The following is an 18,168-nucleotide window of genomic DNA, read 5'->3' on the forward strand; positions in this document are numbered from 1 at the left end:
TGTTAACTTTATGCATAAACACAATTCTAAATTTTTCCTATGAATAATTAAGCTCAAATGAAGTGTTTTTTTTTTTTTAATTTTTAACATAATTTGCTTCCTTTGATTATATGAGATGATACGTGTTCTAATTCTGATTTTAAAGGGAAATTAAGTTACTACCAAGTGAAATATATGGGATTGAATTTGGTATATAGGAATTTTAAATCAACTTTATAAGTCAATCAGTTCAGCTAATCTTTGACCTTAAAACTTGGAGAGACTGTTTATATGGTCAGATTCCCTCTGCCCAGAAGGAGTGATTTTGTTTGCTGAAGGATACACAGTGAGCAGTGAAAGAACATTTTCCTACTTTGCAATCTAGCACTGTTTCCCACTACATGTTGTAATTGTTAGACTCTATTTGAATTGAGAATTAATCGTGATAATTTCATTTTTGTCATTGCAAGTGACAGTATCGACACAAAGAATGTCTTTTCAGTTTTAATGCCAATCAGTCTAGTGTTGTTTTCTGTTACTTGCCATTGTTAGCGCTTATTACAAGTTAAGTCTTATCTCTTATCTGAAATGCTTGGGACCAAAAATGTTTTGGATTTCGGATTTTTTCCGATTTTGGAATATTTGCATTAGACTTACCAGTTCACCATTCCTAATTCAAAAATCTGAAATCCTCCAAGGAGCATTTTCTTAAAAAGTTTTAGATTTTGGAACATTTTGGATTTAGGATTCTTGGGTTAGGGATTCTCAACCTGTAATTTTTTGGGAGTAAAATAACAATTATTAATGTACAAGAGCAAGTGTTTTTATTAATGAGGTCTTTAAATGAATCTGACTCCTGAGCAGATAATTATGAAATAAACCATGCTAGTTCTTATTTTGTATGGTAATTATTATAAATACTGACATCATGGAGTATATTTAGAGTATAGTGGAAGGAATTACTAATGCATGTGAAAGACATTTCCCAGGAATGGTTTGAGGTTACTCTGGGTGTGAGGAACTTCTACGTTATTTCTGATTCCCAGCTGTAAATCTGTTTTCTAGAAAATGTTTTATCAAAGTGCTAAATACCTTGAAACATGATATATTGTACATTTCATGAATTTTTCTTTCTTTAAAAAATAGTGTTTAGCACTAGAAATGATCTTGAAGTAAGTGTGAATTATAAATAATTTTCTTTCTTTTTTTTTTTTTTGAGATGGAGTCTCGCTGTGTCGCCCAGGCTGGAGTGCAGTGGCCGGATCTCAGCTCACTGCAAGCTCCGCCTCCCAGGTTCACACCATTCTCCTGCCTCAGCCTCCCCAGTAGCTGGGACTACAGGTGCCCGCCACCACGCCTGGCTAATTTTTTGTATTTTTAAGTAGAGGCGGATTTTCACTGGGTTAGCCAGGATGGTCTCGATCTCCTGACCTCATGATCCGCCCGTCTCGGCCTCCCAAAGTGCTGGGATTACAGGCTTGAGCCACCGCGCCCGGCCTATAAATAATTTTCTTTGGCTCTTGTTTTTTGTTTTGTTTTTGTTTTTGTTTTTTCAATTCAACTTATATCTTACCTGGTACACTGGTCAAGCAAGCAGAAAGGTGAATAGGTTATTTATCAGGGTAAAGGGATTATCTTTACAGTGACATAATTGAGCATTTTATACAAGTGTAAGCAACATACTTAAGCATATATGTTATCTGGCCCAGCTGACAGTGGGTGAATTCTACGCTGGTTAGACTTGGCTATATTTGTATAGGCCCTTTATTCAATTAGGATTAACTTTAGTGTTGACAGTTTATGATTCTGATTCTCTTTCTAAATGGAAGATGTCTTGATTTCTGTCAGCCTGAATCTGGTTTCTGTAAGTTCACATTTTATTATTGTGTAGTCACCTTTTATTTATTTTTTATGTTTTTGAGACAGAGTCTCACTCCGGTTGCCCAGGCTGGAGTACAGTGATGCAGTCTCGCCTCACTGAAGCCTCTACCTGCCAGGGTCAGGAGATTCTCTTACCTCAGCCTCTTGAATAGCTGGGATTATAGGCATGCACCACAGTACCTGGCTAGTTTTTGTATTTTTAGTAGAGACAGGGTGTCACCGTGTTGCCTGGGCTGCTCTTGATCTCCTGGACTCAAGTGATCCACCTGCCTCAAGCTCACAAAGTGCTGGGATTATAGGCATGAGCCACTGTCACCTCTGGAATTAATGCATGAAGTGTTAAAGTATGTGGTATTTTCTCTTCCATTTTGAAAGTATTTTCTCATTCAGATTTTGAGTATAAAATAAACTGTGAGGTACTGAGGAGAAATAATATTCAGCATTGTCAGAAATTTATATAATAGTTAAGAAAAAATTGAGCAAAATAGATGAAACACAAAACATACACAAAAATGCATTTTATAAGCCTTCGCTATAATATTGCACCCTGTGAAACTTTTATTTTTATTTAATCTAATACCAGTTTAAAGCATCTATTTTTGAACTTCCTAGCTGTTCTTCTAAACTATTTAAATTAGTATAATCCTTTTTATGGAAGGAATAAGCTATTCTTTTATCTTTCAGACTTTTAATCTCTTAAAAAATGTAATACACAATTCTTTAAAGCTAAAATACGGTAGTACTCAGATTTTTTTTCTATTTATTTTCAAAGACTTCTTCCTTTTCTTAAATGTAACTGTGCCATCTAGGGGCAGCAAAGAAAAATGTATTTGAAATTGTTGACAAAATTAAAGTTACTGCATGGGAGTTGCTAATAAAACATAAAGAAAAAGTTAATGAAATTATACACACTTTTAAGTAGTTAAAGTTACGTTTAGGATTGAAGAAATAGCTTTTAGAAATCAGAAAGCAAATTAGAAAGCATTATCTTTTTTCCTTATATTAAGCTTTTAAAAATTGATAAAATCCTATTTTTCTTGAATACCATCTTAATATATCATTTTATATGGTAAGTCTAAATTCCTGTCTTGGGATATAGTCCATAAAACTTTCCTTTATCTGATTTTAAGAGTTTTAAATTTTGAAAAAATGAGACATGAATAATATACTTGTTCATAAGTCTGAGTTTACTAAGGTCTCACTGGGAACCAGAAAAAAAAATTAAGCAGAAATTAGGTTTGCTTGAATGATATGATCTGAAATAGCCAGGTGGGGCAGGAAGATTCACAGGAGCTGGTGTCTGTAGGAAAAACAAAGAAAACTGAATAGAAAGTGGGGTAATGATTAGGTTCAAACTATGTAGTACTTAATACTTTAATCACTAGTGATGAAGATAAGGTAATTTATATACATTGATTCCTTTTTTGTTATTGTGTTCAGCTAAAAATATGAAACTAGAGAGCATTCATTCATTTTTCTAGGATGCTTTTACATTTGTTTATATAAAACATGCTGAATACCATCTTAATATGTCATTTTATAGATTAGAATGGCATTCAAAGCAACTTTGATATCATTTATTTTGTAATTGAACAGAGATACTAGTGATGTTTTTGTTTAAATAGTTTTAAAAGAAGTACTATAATCACGTGGATGTAATGTTTTATTTATTTCTACACATTAACATACAGTGAAAGCTGGAAGTCCTCCCCATCTCTCACATCACATTGATAAGTAACTACTATTTGTTTCTCACATATTGTTAAGGAGACCCTCGTGTTTATGGAAACAAAAATGAATATATGTTCCTATTTTTGTTGCATTTTTGCACAAAGGTTGCATGCTACATACACTGTCCTAAACCATGCTTTTTTCTATAGAGCAACATATCTTAACTATGATGGTGATGATGTATCTTAAAGAAGAGGATGATGATGGTGGTAGTGGTGACCAATCTTTATTAAGTACTGATGTGTCAGCCAGTCTTCTGATGTCTTTATATACATTCAGTTACTCAGCTCTTATGACAGCCTCATGAGGTATAAGTACTGTCGTCACCCCCATTGTACAAATGTGGAAACTGAGGCACAGAGAGGTTAAATGCCATGCTCACAAAGCTAGTGTTGGTAATGGGATTTGAATTCACAGTCTCATTTTGGAATCTGTGTTAATAATCCCTCTGCTAAGTCTCCTTTCTGAAATCCTCTCAAATCAATATATAAGTTTCCTCATTCTCTCTTATTTCTGAATATTATGTTTCTACCATAATTTATTTAGATATTTCTCCATTGTGTTTGTTTCTAGTGGTTTGTACAGTGTCGTTTCACACATTTAGTTGAGCATCTGTGGGACAAATTCTCTGAAGTGGAATTGATAATCAAAGGGACCAACTGGGTTTCCTTTTTCATTAAATTGAGGTATTTAGCAAAGTGCACAAATATTGGTTATATTTTTACAAAAGAATGTATAAGAACAAGATTTGTACTAGAGTGCTGGACAGTGCTCCTGTGCTTTTCTCTAGTCAGTTCCTGCCACCATCTCCAGATATCACCCTTTTGATGTCTCTCACTGTAGATAAGTTTGGCCTGTTTTTAGACTTTAGTTGTGTAGTATGTATGCTTGTGTCTGGTTTCTTTCTTATCATTACAGGGATGGGATTTATCTTCATTTTTGCATTTAGCAGCAGTTTATTCTTTCCCATTGCTGTGTAGTAGTCCATTGTATCAATATGCCAAAGTTTGTTCATTTTATCATTGATAGCCATTTCTGTTTCTAGGTTTTGGGTGTCAAGAAAAAGCTGCTGTGAGTACTCATGTATATGTTTTATGATGGACATGTACACTCAGGAGTGAAATTGCTGGGTTGTAGGCTTTCCATGTGTTTAGCTTTAAGTAGCTAAATCCATGCAGTTGACCAAAGTTGTTATATTGGTTTGTGGTCTCAATGGTAATGAGAGTTCCAGGTGCCCTACATTTTTGCCATGCTGGGAATTGTCAATCTTCAGTTTTAGTCTTCTAGTATTGTGATATATCATTCTAGTTTTAATTTGCATTTCTCTGGGCACTATTGATGTTGAGCACTTCTTTAGCTTTATATTGGCAGTTTGGGTATCCCCTTTTCCTGACGTTCCTTGCTCAAGTCTTGCCTATTTTTAATTTTATCTTTCATTTTTTTAATTATTTATAGTACTTCTTAATATGGCTTCTGAATGTGAGCTCCTTGTTGGATTTATGTGTTGCGTATATCTTCTCCCAGTTCATGCCTTTTTTTCCTCAATATTGTTTTTTTATGAAGAGAGTTTCTTAATTTTTCTGAAGTACAGTTTCTTCATCGTTGTGTTGTTGTTTTAGTTAATGCTGTTTAAGAAATCTTTTTGTACCCCAAGATTATGAAGATCTTTTTTGTTTTCTTCAAGAAGCTTTAATATGTTTTACCTTTTATATTTAGTTCCATAATTTGACTGGAATTGATTTTTTGTTGATGATGTGAGGTAGGGGGAATAAAATCTTTAAATTTGTATTCTTTGTTCCTTAGTGGGAAAAAGCAACATAGATGTAAGTCATAGTCCTCTTTTTAAATTTTTATTTGTTTTTTTACATTTCTGATTTCAGATCTATTTTAAAATTTTAATGGTAAACTCTTATTATAATGCTTTATACCCTGACACACAGGATGCCCTGATACATTTTCTTTGGATTCCTTTCCGTTGTTCAGATCCTGGTGAATTTAGACAATTGCTTATTTTAATTATTCTTATTGATACAGTGATAATTATGGAAAACTTCCACTGATTTTATATTCAATAATTCTCAGGACTGAAGTAACAATTGTAAATATATGAATCTCTGTCAAGTAAACAGTTTTAAAAACTTTTTCCTTTGATTTGAGTCCTTAGTAATGATCATCTTTGTGATTTTTAACGCACTTTTGATGTTTAATTTCTCTGCATTCATTCAGCTAACTTCTGTGGAGAACTTTATTTTTCACTTCCTGGCTTAGTTATTAAAGTTTGTACCGAGTAGAAGAGTAACTAAGATTATGTTTAGTGATGGACTCTGGTCATGTGGGTGCCGGAGGGCAGAGTGGTTTTCCATTTTATTTATTACTGTGTTGCAAATGTGAGCAACAGTTTTACTTTTTCTACTCAAAGGTGTCTCATACTACCATTTTTATATAGTGTGTTTAGTAATGTTTTTGTTGTTATCGTAAAGCTTGTATTTATTTACTACCATAATTGAAAATAATTTGATTCAGGTTTCTGCTTTCTCTCTCTCATTGTAGAGCTTTAACTTGTTTACTGTCCTGGTATTCTAAAATTCTCAATTGCCATAAATATTTTTATATTCTTTTGGATTGTCCAATCTAGCCAGATTTTTTTAAAGGTGGGAAAGCTAATAATAGCTTTTAAATTTTTCAGTAGTTCTGTTTTACGTGGTTAATACTACCTGCATAATAGCTTGGATTTGCCTCTTGGCCCCCAAAGTCTATAATATTTACTGTCTGGCCCTTTATACTATACTTTTCCTTAGGTTCATTCTTCAGCAGGAAACCTGTTTGCATTTGGGCAAGTCAAAAATGCTCTTGTGGGATTAATAACAGCATAATAAGGAACTGAAACAACTCAACATACAAAAATTTTTTGATTTAAGAAATGGGCAAACGATCAGACTAGATATCCTGAAAAGAAGACATATAGATGACCAACAGGTGTATGAAAAAATTTCACCATTGCTAGTCATCAGGAAAATACAAATCAAAACCACAATAAGATATCTTACCCCAGTTAAATGGTTTGTGTCAAAAAGACAAAAAATAACACAATGTGGAGAAGAGATCTCTTATACATTGTTGATGGGAATGTAAATGAGTGCAACAATTATAGAAAATAGTTTGTAAGTTTCTTAAAAAACTAAAATAGAGCCACCGTATGATCCAGCAATTTCCCTGCTGAGTATATATTCAAAAGGAAGGAAATCAGGGTATTGAAGAGATACTTGTGCTCACATTTACTGCAGCACTATTCATGATAGCCAAGATATACAGTCAACCTAAGTGTCCATCAGTCCATCAACAGAGGAATGGGTAAAGAAAATGTGGTATATATACACTGAGGAGTACTACTCAGTCATAAAAAAGGATGAAATCTTGTCATTTGCAGCAACATGGATGAGCCTGGAAGTTATTTCATTAAGTGAAGTAAGCCAGGTACAGAATGACAAATAGTGCATGTTTTCACTCATATGTGGGGGCTGAAAAAGTTGATCTTATGGAGCTAGAAAGGAGAATGGAAAATACCAGAGGCTGGGAAGGGAAGGGTCTAGGAAGAGGGGGTGAAGTAAGGTTGGTTAATGAGTACCAAAGTACAGATAAAAGGAATAAATTCTGGTGTTTGATAACATGGCAGGGTGACTATAGTTATCAATAATCTATTGCATATTTATTGCATATTTCATATTTCCCAATTTGATTTGGTCATTACACATTATATGTATAGACCAAAATATTACATGTATGCCATAAATATATACAATTATTATGTATCAACAAAAACATGTTGAGAAAAAAATGCCCCTGTGGAAGCAGTGCCCTGTATGACCAGTGACAGAGGTACTCATGCCTTTGTTCGGTCATTGTTGCCTTCTGTTTCAACATCTAGTTTCTTTTTCATTCTGTGTCACATTAGTTTGACTTTTGAAAAATAGCAATTTCTTTTTATTTTAATTTTATTGTTAATTATTTTTAGAAACAGGGTCTCCCTCTGTCGCCCAGGCTGGAGTGCAGTGGCGCAGTCTCAGCTCACTGCAGCCTCAAACTCCCTGGCTCAAGTGATCTTCCCACCTCAGCCTCCCAAGTAGCTGGGGTTACAGGCGCGTGCCAACATGCCCAGTTAATGTTTTTGTTTTTATTTTTTTGGGGAAGTGGGATCTTACTATGTTGCTCAGGCTGGTTTCAAGCTCCTGGCCTCAAGCAATCCGCCTGCCTTGGGCCCCTCAAAACTCTGAAATTATAGGCCTGAGTCACTGTGCCTGGCCAAAAATAACAGATTTCTTTTAAACTTGAATGCCATATAGAGTATATTTTGAGAACTAAATTGGCTCTTAGTCGAATGGTTTTTTCGATGATATCCAGCTCCCCATATAGTTACTCTCTGCCAAGGACTATGGAAGGCACTTTTACCGCCTTTCTTCTACCCCTTCTCCAGCCCCCTTGAGATGATTAGAGGAGTCTCCGTTTTATAATGAGGTAATTGCCCCAAGTCTTGTAGCTGGTAAGTGGCAGCGTGTTACTGAACATTTCCTGCAGTAATCTAAAGCAGGCAGTGCACAAAAGGAGATGAGAAGCTAAACTAGATATTGAAAGTTTATCCTCAGTTATTAGTTCTGTACTGGAATAGAAGCTTTTCATTGAAATTGGAGGAAAATATGTCTATTCTCACTAGCATCTAACTGTTTTTCATTATTCCAACATTTCTTTGAATTTCCTTGCTGATATTCTGGACTTTTAACAGAATGCAACTATTTTGAGGCCATGATTACAGGCTAGTGTTATGGGCATCTCACAAAGGCAGATTACTCAGAATTGGTCCTAATAGGCTTTTCTCTGGTCTTTTCCCTTTTGTGTACTTAATTTACAGACTGCAGGGCCTCCAAGGGCTGGAGCTGTCTTGTGTCTATCCCTGTATATCCATTATTTGGCACTGTGCCTGGCCATGGTGGACACTCAGTATTTGTCAAGTAAATGGGTGAATTGTAAGTTGGAGGCTCATCGTAGTATAGTTGAGTAGTCTAGCTGGAATTCAGTTTCCTGTGTTCTCATCTCTGCCTCCCTCTTACTGTGATTTTTGTCATTAACTGTTCAGCAGTTGATAAGGTGAGGGGTTTGTTAGGCATCCTGATACCATCTTTTTAGATCTGTAATTGTAGATTGTGAACTTCTGATTCTTCCCTGGGAAAATTTGCCCCTTCCCTTCCTGCTCTATTGAGGTCATCTTCCATTTCCTTGTCTGGTTGTCACTTATTTGCTTCCCTTTTTTTTAAATCTAGCTTTTTTTGTTTCAGATATTTTATTAATAAGAGCTTCCCAATTGGAGTTTTATCCACTGTGGGTTCCTTCCACTATTCAGTAGTCACTTTTTAGCTTTAAGAGTCAGTGCAGAAAGAGAATTTAGTGAAGGGATCTGGTCAACCTACAGCTTTGACTCTTACAACCCCAGTTATCTGGCATGGTGGCCAGGATGGAGGTGTCTTTCCAACTTGCTTTGTTCTTTATAAGAGAGTAGCATTAAGATTTCAATTGTTGCATTTCAGAGAGGCAGTGTCTGCATTGTGTTTGGGAGCAAGGACCTGGCAGCCAAGCTCCTTTGAATCTAATCCTTAAGGCACGTAACTTTTCTGTGCCCCAGTTTTTTAACATATGAAATGGGGCTAATAACATACTTCCTCCTACAGTTATGGTGCTGGACACAGTCAGTGCTTGGATTGTTCACAGTCAATGCCTGTAAATGTTCTATAAGTGATGTGCTGTTATTGCTTATTTATTTTTTTAAATTTTTTTTTTTGGAGAAAGGGTTTCACTGTGTGGCCCAGGCTGGAGTGCATTGGTGCTGTCTTGGCTCACTGCAGCCTTGACCTCCTGGGCTCAAGTGATCCTCCCACCTCAGCCTACCGAGTAGCTGGGACTATATGCGCACACCACTAGGCCTGGCTAATTTTTAAAAATATGTATTTTGTAGAGATGCGATCTCCCGGTGTTGCCCAGGATGGTCTCGAACTCCTGAGCTCAAGCCTTCTACCCACCTCAGCCTCCTACAGTGCTGGGATTACAGGCGCGAGCCACTGTGTTCGGCCATTTATTGATTTTTGAGCTCTTACAGGGCTCTTCCTCTTTGCTGCCATAATTGTGCTTTACTTATCTTCTTCAAACATTGTTACGATCCGATTGTAGACCCCTGTGATTTTTCACCTCTTCAGGGACAGGAACCATGTCTTATCGTTATGTCTCCAATGCCCTTTGCAGTGTTTGGTCCATTTGTATTTGGGGAACTTGAAGTTGAACTTGACCACGGATAGAGAGGTGTCTTTGGGGTTTGTAGCCTCAGAGATACTGCTCTCATTGTGTCTGATCAGCTAGTGAATATGCAGAGTGATAACTGGGCTTAAAGGGCATTGAAAAGGATGAAGTCTGGTTATGCTTTCTGAATTGCCCAAATGTAGGGGACTGATTTCTCTTTTACCCTCATAGCAGAGTCAACATTTCAATTTATAAAGTAGGTGGTCCAGTGTAAAACGAGGGTATGCCGTAAGCAGTTAACACAACAGAAGTTAGGAAGGCAAAGTGTTAGGAAAATAGCGTGAAACATTAGTCTGAATAAAATAAAGAGACATAAGGGCCAGAGTTTTTGTTTATTGATGTGTTTTTGTCACTCAAAAAAATCTCAGCAGTTAAATGTGGAGAGAAGTGCTGCTAGAATGAATTTTTCTTTTTGCCCTCAGGATTTGACAGGATCTGAACTATACACCCAGGCGGCCAGCCTCCTGCATCCTGTGGTTTATACTACTGCTATCATTCTCCTCTTATGTCTCTTAGCCGTCATTGTCAGTTACATATACCATCACAGGTAAGAAATACATCTCGACAAAATGGATCTGCGGACTTTGATTTGAAGGACTTTATTTCACATTTAATTAGAATAAAATTGAGTTTGTTATCATCCTGTATTTCCAAAGTAAGGATGATTACTTTAGAATATATACATGCCTTATTCATTTCGTGCCATTAGAGACATAAATAATTAGTATTTGAGATGATAAATTCAGTTTTTACAGCATCCAGTCAGTTTGCTGGGTTTGTATCTAGAAAACAATATGGGAAATATGTATTGCAGACTGTGCGGTGGGTCACGGGGCAATAGGATGTAAAGTGAGGCAGAAGTTTCTTATCTGCAGAATTACCTAAAGGGGTACCTCTAAGTATCAGACTGTATTATTACTATTATTTTATGAGTTTTTGCCGATTATAATATTCTTTATTTTATAGATGGCATTTTTAAGAAAGTTTGTGGCATTTAAGCTTGGGATATGTTTTTTGTTCATTGGAGGCAAAGCTATAGAAACTTTTATTTTGTGGTAGGAAATAATGAACTAAAAGGATTTGCTAAGCAGATATTCACCTTCCAAAATGTTTTGCTAGAATGTATTTTCCTGTTTAAGCTAGAAGTGTATGGCATTTCTTGACATTTAGTTAAGAAACAAAAGGAGATTTTGATATATATAAAAAAGAAAGACTTCAGCATTTTATTATGAAAGTCCAGGAGGAAATGCATTGAGTATTTAGACCCATGCCAGTGGGTCAAAAAAAGACCCGTTGGCATGTTGCAGAAATCTCTAGGTAGCCAAGCAGGTAATCCAGTCATCTTAAGACATCATAGTAACAAAAGCTCATGCATTTCTTATTGTGGAGAATTTCTTTAGCATTTAGTGGGTGCAGTGGTTCTATAAATGGCTTTTTGTTTTTAAGTGCGTAAAGTTAAATGTTAAGAAACTAGTTCAGGTTAAATGATTTCTCAGATCTGTGCGTGTGTGTGTGTGTGTGTGTGTGTGTGTCTGGTAGTATATATTTGTGAAATAAAGTGTTTAAATATCAAATATTTAACTTTTGCCTTTGATGAAGTTGGAATTAACTTAAGATGAACATCATAGTTTTCTCCTTCATATGTACTAGCCTGAATATTAATATTTTCTCTCTTTTTTAAACAGTTTGATTAGAATCAGCCTCAAGAGCTGGCACATGCTTGTGAACTTGTGCTTTCATATTTTCCTAACCTGTGTGGTCTTTGTGGGAGGAATAACCCAGACCAGGAATGCCAGCGTCTGCCAAGCAGTAAGTCAGAGTGAAAAACCGAAATGGAAAAAATTACTGGTATTAGAAAATACTTTCATTAACTATAAAAAGAAAATAACATTCTTTAACACCTTTTCTTTAGCTGATTAAAGTTAAATTTAATGTCTATCACAAATAATTTGCCAGTATACTTCCCTGTTTTAAATTACCATTTTGCAACTGAATATATAACTTAAACAGCTCATCCCTTTATCATTGGGAATTTAGTGTTACACGTTATGGCTGTTATTACAATGCCTATTATTTATTTTAAAAATGTATGAAATTCTGACTTTGGCTGAAAAAGAAGTGACATTTTCTGATAATACTTTAAAAATGATTTTATGTGTTGACGAAAATGTAACAATTAGAAAAAGAGTTAATCATAAAGATATAAAAATGACACTAGGTTAGGTAAATATGAAGAATTAAAAAATATCTTACTCTTAGTTTCCAATAAGTTATTACATATGTAGCCTTAATGAACAGTTTTCTTGCAGCATAAATATAAAAATGGAAATTCTTCGATCTATGAATAGAAAATATGTAAAATTTTATTTCTGTGTTTGTATATTGTTTTTCACATGCATGATAGCAAGAAGTATAACGTAGTAATTGAAAATTCAGGCTGCCTGGATTTGGATTTCAGTTTACCATTTATCGACTGTGTTACTATGGGTGATCTGTTTAACCTTTTTTTTTTTTCTTTTAAAAGTGTAATTAAAAAAATACATAACATGTGATGTCTGTAAACAAATTATTACTGTACAGTACAGTATTGTCACCTGTAAGCACAATCATCGTGTATGATTGAAACTCGGTATGCATTGAACAACCACCCCTTTTTTCTTCTTCCCCAATCTTATGGCAATCACCATTCTCTTCTATGAGTTTGACTACTTCAGATACCTCATATAAGTGGAATCATGCAGTATTTGTCCTTCTTTGACTGACTTGTTTCATTTAGCATACTGTTTTAAGGTTCATCTATGTTGGTGAATACGATTTTCCTCTTTTTTATGGCCGAATAATATTCCATTGTATGCAGAGACCACATTTTTTTATCTGTTTGTTGTTGATGGACATACAAGTTGTTTCTGTCTCTTGGCTACTGTGATTAATGCTTCAGGGAACGCAAGAGTGCAGGTGTCTCTTGGAGATGTTGATTTTAATGTGTAATCCTTCTGTGTCTCAGTTTTCTCACCTATAAATTAGGAATGATAAGTTGTTGGATGATGTGATTATTTATGTTAAAAAACTAAAGTAATTTACACAAATTATTAGAATTAATAGGAAAGATTAGCAAAGAGCGACTGCTAGTATGCAGAAATATAACTATGAGAAAACATAATGAGAAGGTAGCATTTACATAGTGTCAAAGACTATCAAGTACCTAGAACTAATGAAAGATGTTAAAGATTTATGGGTAAAATTAAAATATGTATGAAAGAAGACCTAAATAAATGGAAAGATACAATAGGTCAAAGGATAGGAAGACGTAATATCAGCGATATGGCAATTCCTTTTAAGATTAATCTGTAGAATTTTTTATGAAACTCAGTAAGATGATTTTTAAATTTATGTGAAAATAAATGGCCAAAGAAAGACAAGACACTAATGAAAAAGAGGAGCAGAGCCGGAAGACTGTCTTCTAGTCATCAGGGTTTATGAGGCTATGGAAATGAAACCAGTGTGGTATTAGCGGTAGGCAGAGATAAATTGGCCAATGGGATAGAATAGAGTCCAGAGGCAGACCCGCGGGAACTTTGACATACAGCAGAAGGGACGTGCCTTGTCAGCTGGGGAAGAGAGACCACCATTCAGTAAATGGAGCTGGAGAAAATCCATTTGGAAAAAGATTAAACTGGGTCCATATCTCATGCCACATTAAAAAAAAGTCAACTCCAGGTGGTTTAAAGACTTACATATCCAAGCCAAAATCCTAAAATCCTTTAAAAAAAAGTTGGAGACCTTAAGATAAGGTAGGCCAATAAGACAGTAAAAGGCATTCACTAGAAAAAAAGTAATTTTGACTAAAAATAAGAACTTGTGTTTATCTAGAGTCCTTAAAAAAGCTGAAAAGTTACAAATTGGAGGAATCTATTTACAATCCATACAACTAACAGCATTCGAGTAAATAATATATCAGTAACTATAGTCAGTGAGAACACCACAACAAGTCAGAAGAAAAAGTAGCAGGAGAATGGACAAGCATGTCGTAGAAGGGCGAACACACAGGTCCCGCACATGTGTGCAGAAATGTTCAACAGCATATGGGGGTCATGGAGATGCCAATGAAGACGGTTACCATTTTATGCCTTTTCCATCAGCAAAAATTAAGCCTGACAGTGCCAAGTCTTGATGAACATGTGGACCCACAGGATCCTTTTACATAGTTGGTGGGAATGTAAGTGGACGTCCCCTGGGAGGCACTGCCTTCTATAATTATGTGTTCATGTACCCTGGAACCCAGCAGACCCACTCCTGTACTCAGAGAGTAACCTTGCCTGTGTGCACATGAGTATGAGCATGGATATGAATATTCATTGCAGCACTATACACAATATCAAAAACCTGGAAGCAACCCAAATACCCAACACAGAGAGAGTGAACAAACAAACCCTATGGTATTATACCAGAGTCAGAAGCAATGAATTATAGCAATGCAGAGTAGCACAAATTAGTTTTAAGTGAAGAGGTGAAAAGTAAGTCCTATAAATTAACATTCACCATGTTTTTTTTTTAAATAAAGGTAAAAATCACTAAAATAAACAGCTCACTTTTAACAAAAAATAGGTGCAATAAAACTATAAAACAGAAAGCAAGGGAGTGATGAACAGAGGATGTAGGGTGATGATACAGAGGATATAACAGGGGGATAGTTACCTCTGATGAGGGGGTCATATGATTAGATACAGGTTATTGACAGGGTCCTACCTTGTGTCTTGCTGGTAGATTCTTAGGTACTTATACTGTTAATAATAACTAATTAAATACAGGCAGGTTGTGCTGGGCCCACCCATTAGACTGTCATGATACTGTGGCTTATGATTAATCCAATATTGCATATCTGTGATCCAGTTTGAAATTGTGTGTATGTAAGAATCGTTGAGAGGATTAAATGACTCATGCATCTCAAGAGTACCAGGCATATACTAACTGTTCAATAAGTGTTACCTGTTACCACTATTATGTTAGTGTTGTTGATGAAATTACCTCTCATCTGTGTGATATATTTTTGTTTGAGGCTATTACTACACATCTGTAAACAAACTGCCTACAAGAAGTCAGATGATGGGTCTCAGATCAACTCCATCCATGTTTAGAAGATAGCTCCTCTGTGTTCTCAGTCATGTGGCTGACTCCCAGTTACCTTGCAGGTCTCACTTTATCATTACTGTTTCAGAGATTCTGTCCCTGTACCTGTATTATTCTGTTTTCACGCTGCTAATAAAGACATACCTGAGACTGGATAGTTGATAAAAGGAATGAGGTTTAATTGACCCACAGTTCCACATGGCTGAGGAGACCTCACAATCATGGTGGCAGGCAAAGGAAGAGCAAACTCATGTCTTTTGTGGCAGCAGGCAAGAGAGAGCATGTGCAGGGGAACTCCCCTTTGTAAAACCATCAGATCTTGTGAAAGTTATTCACTATCGCAAGAACAGCTCGGGAAAGACCCACACTCGTGATTCAGTTACTTCCTACCCAGTCCCTCCCACGACAGATGAGAATTATGGGAGCTACACTTCAAGATTTGGGTGGGGACACAACTAAACCATATCAGGTCCTTACTAAAATTCCATGCTGCCTATGAAACTTTATGATTTCCTATTTACTATCTCTGACCTGTAAGCTCTCCCTGGACTCCAAGCTCTATAAGCGTAAGAATTACAGTAGTTGGTTCACTGGTGCTTATCCAGGGACCAGCACAAGGCCTGACCCATAGTAGGTGAGCAAATGTTTACTGGGTGAATGAACAAAAAGAAGCCTCTGTTTGCACATTAGAACGCATTCAATCCTGGAGCCATTTTGACTCTGTTAGAAGAGTACTCAGCACACATTGGCGATAAAGGTCTTCATTGTATCTAAAAGTATTCATTGATTTCATGAAGCAGATACATAAATTTATTTCACTAAGGAAATGAATGGAAAGAGGCCGTTGTAAAGATGACTGCCTTTCATTGTCCTGAGTGGAATTTTCTATTGTTTCTAAATGGAAAAAGGAATTGCAGTGAGTTTTTAAGGCTTCAAGAACAAGTGCCATTAAAGGTTTACAAAAGAAAAGGGAAAGGCAAGTCTAGACGTTTCCCTGTCATTCTCTTCTGTGTTTATAATGTGTTTCCCTTCGATGAAAGACATAGCATCATTCTTATGTTTCTGACTCAGACATTCCTTGCTTCACTTTGTCGTTGTAATTCTCAATTCAGGTAATCACCAGCTCAGAGCGCAGTGGTAGAATGCAAAACAGACTAGCCTAGGATTCCAGATCCTAGTAGCTAGGTTCTAATTTTGTGTCCGCCAGAACAGCTTACGTTAATAGTCTCTTAACCTAGTAGGGGCTTAATGTTTCTTCTATAAAATGGGTCAGGCTAGTTCAGTGTTTGTTAAGGTTCTTCCCTCTCAAAAACTGAGCCCTCATGTGTACATGTTGTTATGTACAGTTTGTATTTGTACATAATCCATGTAGTTTTGTCTTTATTATCTCTCTCTCTGAGCTCACGTATTTTATGAAGAGCATGAATGGGTTGTAATGTAGTTTCTTCCCACACAGTGATTGATTGAGGTTATTAAAGGTGCTACCCGCCAGGTACTTCTCACTCTGGTTCCTAAATTCATTTCAGGTAAGACCTTAGGTGCTTTCTACGACCTTTTGCTAAAGGTGCTGAAGTTCGAGAACTAAGAAGTTGAGTCCCGAAGTCAAGAGCATCAACTCAAGTCTGGAAGGGATCTGTGTTTTGGTTCATGATACACTGCTAAATAATTGGTCATTAATTTTTTGGTCCTTGGTTTTCTTAGCTATGCTGTAAAAGGATTCAGCTGGATCTTATCTAAGATACCTTGTTGCTCCACCAATCCATGATTGAATTTATTAAATATCACGCCAGCCGCCCTTGTTAGGTGCCCTTGAGATCTGTTATTTAGAGGATTGCTGCAGTGGCACAAGAGATGTATTTGGAAAAATCTAGTCAGTGAATATTAAGACCATTCTACTTGTCAACTACTGTGCATGTGTTATGTCTTAACTTTCATATTAACCCTAGGAGGTAGTTTTTCTTTGTGTATTTCATAACTATATAAACTGAATCATAGGCAACTGAAATAACTTTCCCCAAGTCACTAGGACCATTAGGTGGCAGAGGCATGATTCAAATGCTAGTCGGTTTGATTCTGAGTGCCTCTCAGCCCCTATCACTGTGCTTTAGTACTTAGTAGTGGGCAGCGTAGGAGAGTAGAAAAGGCAAGGGCTTTGGAACCATCTAACTTCAGTTTGAATCACAGCCATGTTATTGACCATGTAATCTCTGGTGGATGACTTCTCTCAGTCTTAGTCTCTGTTTTTGTATCTTAAAATTAACACTGACCTAATGGTGATGATAAAAGGATGAAGTGAAATCACATGCAAGAATATGTTTTTGGATACATAGCTGGCACTTATTAATAGAAGCTGTTAAAATTTTAATTGTTTATGTATTCATTGTCTGTATGCTTGTATTCATCATAAAGTTTTTTTTTTTTTTTTTTTTTTTTGCACGGCTGCTATGCATGTTGCATGGTTGTAGTCTTATTTGTGGTTAAATGAATGCTAGTTTGTGAGAGTTTATAGTTAGATAACAAACATACAGAGTGGAACTTTTTAGGATAATTATTTTATACCCATTTTACAACTTTGGAAATTAGTGTCCCGAGGTAAGGTGGCTTTCTTGAATAATAATCTACTGCATTTAACTAATTATTTACATGCTCTATGAATTAGATTACTCCTAGACAATTTACAGAATTGCTATGTGCATCTCTGATTTATTTGGAAGAAAATGTGGTAACAAGGTTATATTTCGTGTAGATGAAGTGTCAGATGGAGAATACAATAGGAAATACTACGTTCCAAAAGATAGGAAAATCTTTTGTACTAGATTTTAATCACTCTTTTTTTCGAATCTTGTAGAATATTTACTGATTTGCTTTCACGACTGTGTTAATAGATGTCATCATACCTCTAAAATTCCACTAGTAATAATCAGGCTTCAGTATCTTTAAGAGTAAACCTCCTCTGGAAATTTAGAAATGCCGTAGAAAACACTTCAGTGATTAAAAGATGGGTTTTGTTCCCTATAGAAAATTCTTTGTTTGACACCTCCTGTGTTGAAGTTACTTTTAACCTTTTGTATTTTAAAGCCCTGTCTCATTCGTTTGACCTTTGTGTCAGAG

At 35.9% G+C, this 18,168-nt stretch overlaps 2 protein-coding genes and 1 long non-coding RNA gene across 3 annotated transcripts in view; 2 read left to right on the forward strand and 1 right to left on the reverse strand.

Moving 5' to 3' along the window:
• On the forward strand, positions 1 to 10,345 carry LOC139362447 (putative uncharacterized protein encoded by LINC00596). The gene is made up of 2 exons (XM_071093799.1): positions 1 to 1,258; positions 1,963 to 10,345. Exons 1-2 carry the CDS (start codon positions 1,199 to 1,201, stop codon positions 2,101 to 2,103), a joined length of 201 nt encoding a protein of 66 aa, XP_070949900.1. The 5' UTR covers positions 1 to 1,198; the 3' UTR covers positions 2,104 to 10,345.
• The window catches only part of LOC105487850 (adhesion G protein-coupled receptor A3), a 131,773-nt gene that overhangs the window by 105,712 nt on the left and 7,893 nt on the right, over positions 1 to 18,168 (forward strand). Inside the window, exons 15-16 of the mRNA XM_011751479.3 lie at positions 10,353 to 10,477; positions 11,616 to 11,739. Of these exons, the coding sequence (XP_011749781.2) occupies positions 10,353 to 10,477; positions 11,616 to 11,739 (249 nt within the window). The remainder of the gene's footprint in view (positions 1 to 10,352; positions 10,478 to 11,615; positions 11,740 to 18,168) is intronic.
• LOC139362449 (uncharacterized) lies at positions 3,040 to 12,789 on the reverse strand. The gene is made up of 3 exons (XR_011621430.1): positions 12,649 to 12,789; positions 12,184 to 12,268; positions 3,040 to 3,160 (listed from the first exon to the last, which is right to left on the reverse strand). It is a non-coding gene; the product is annotated as an uncharacterized lncRNA (long non-coding RNA).

The sequence above is a fragment of the Macaca nemestrina genome, chromosome 3 (genome assembly GCF_043159975.1).
Source record: "Macaca nemestrina isolate mMacNem1 chromosome 3, mMacNem.hap1, whole genome shotgun sequence".
Lineage (NCBI taxonomy): Eukaryota > Metazoa > Chordata > Mammalia > Primates > Cercopithecidae > Macaca > Macaca nemestrina.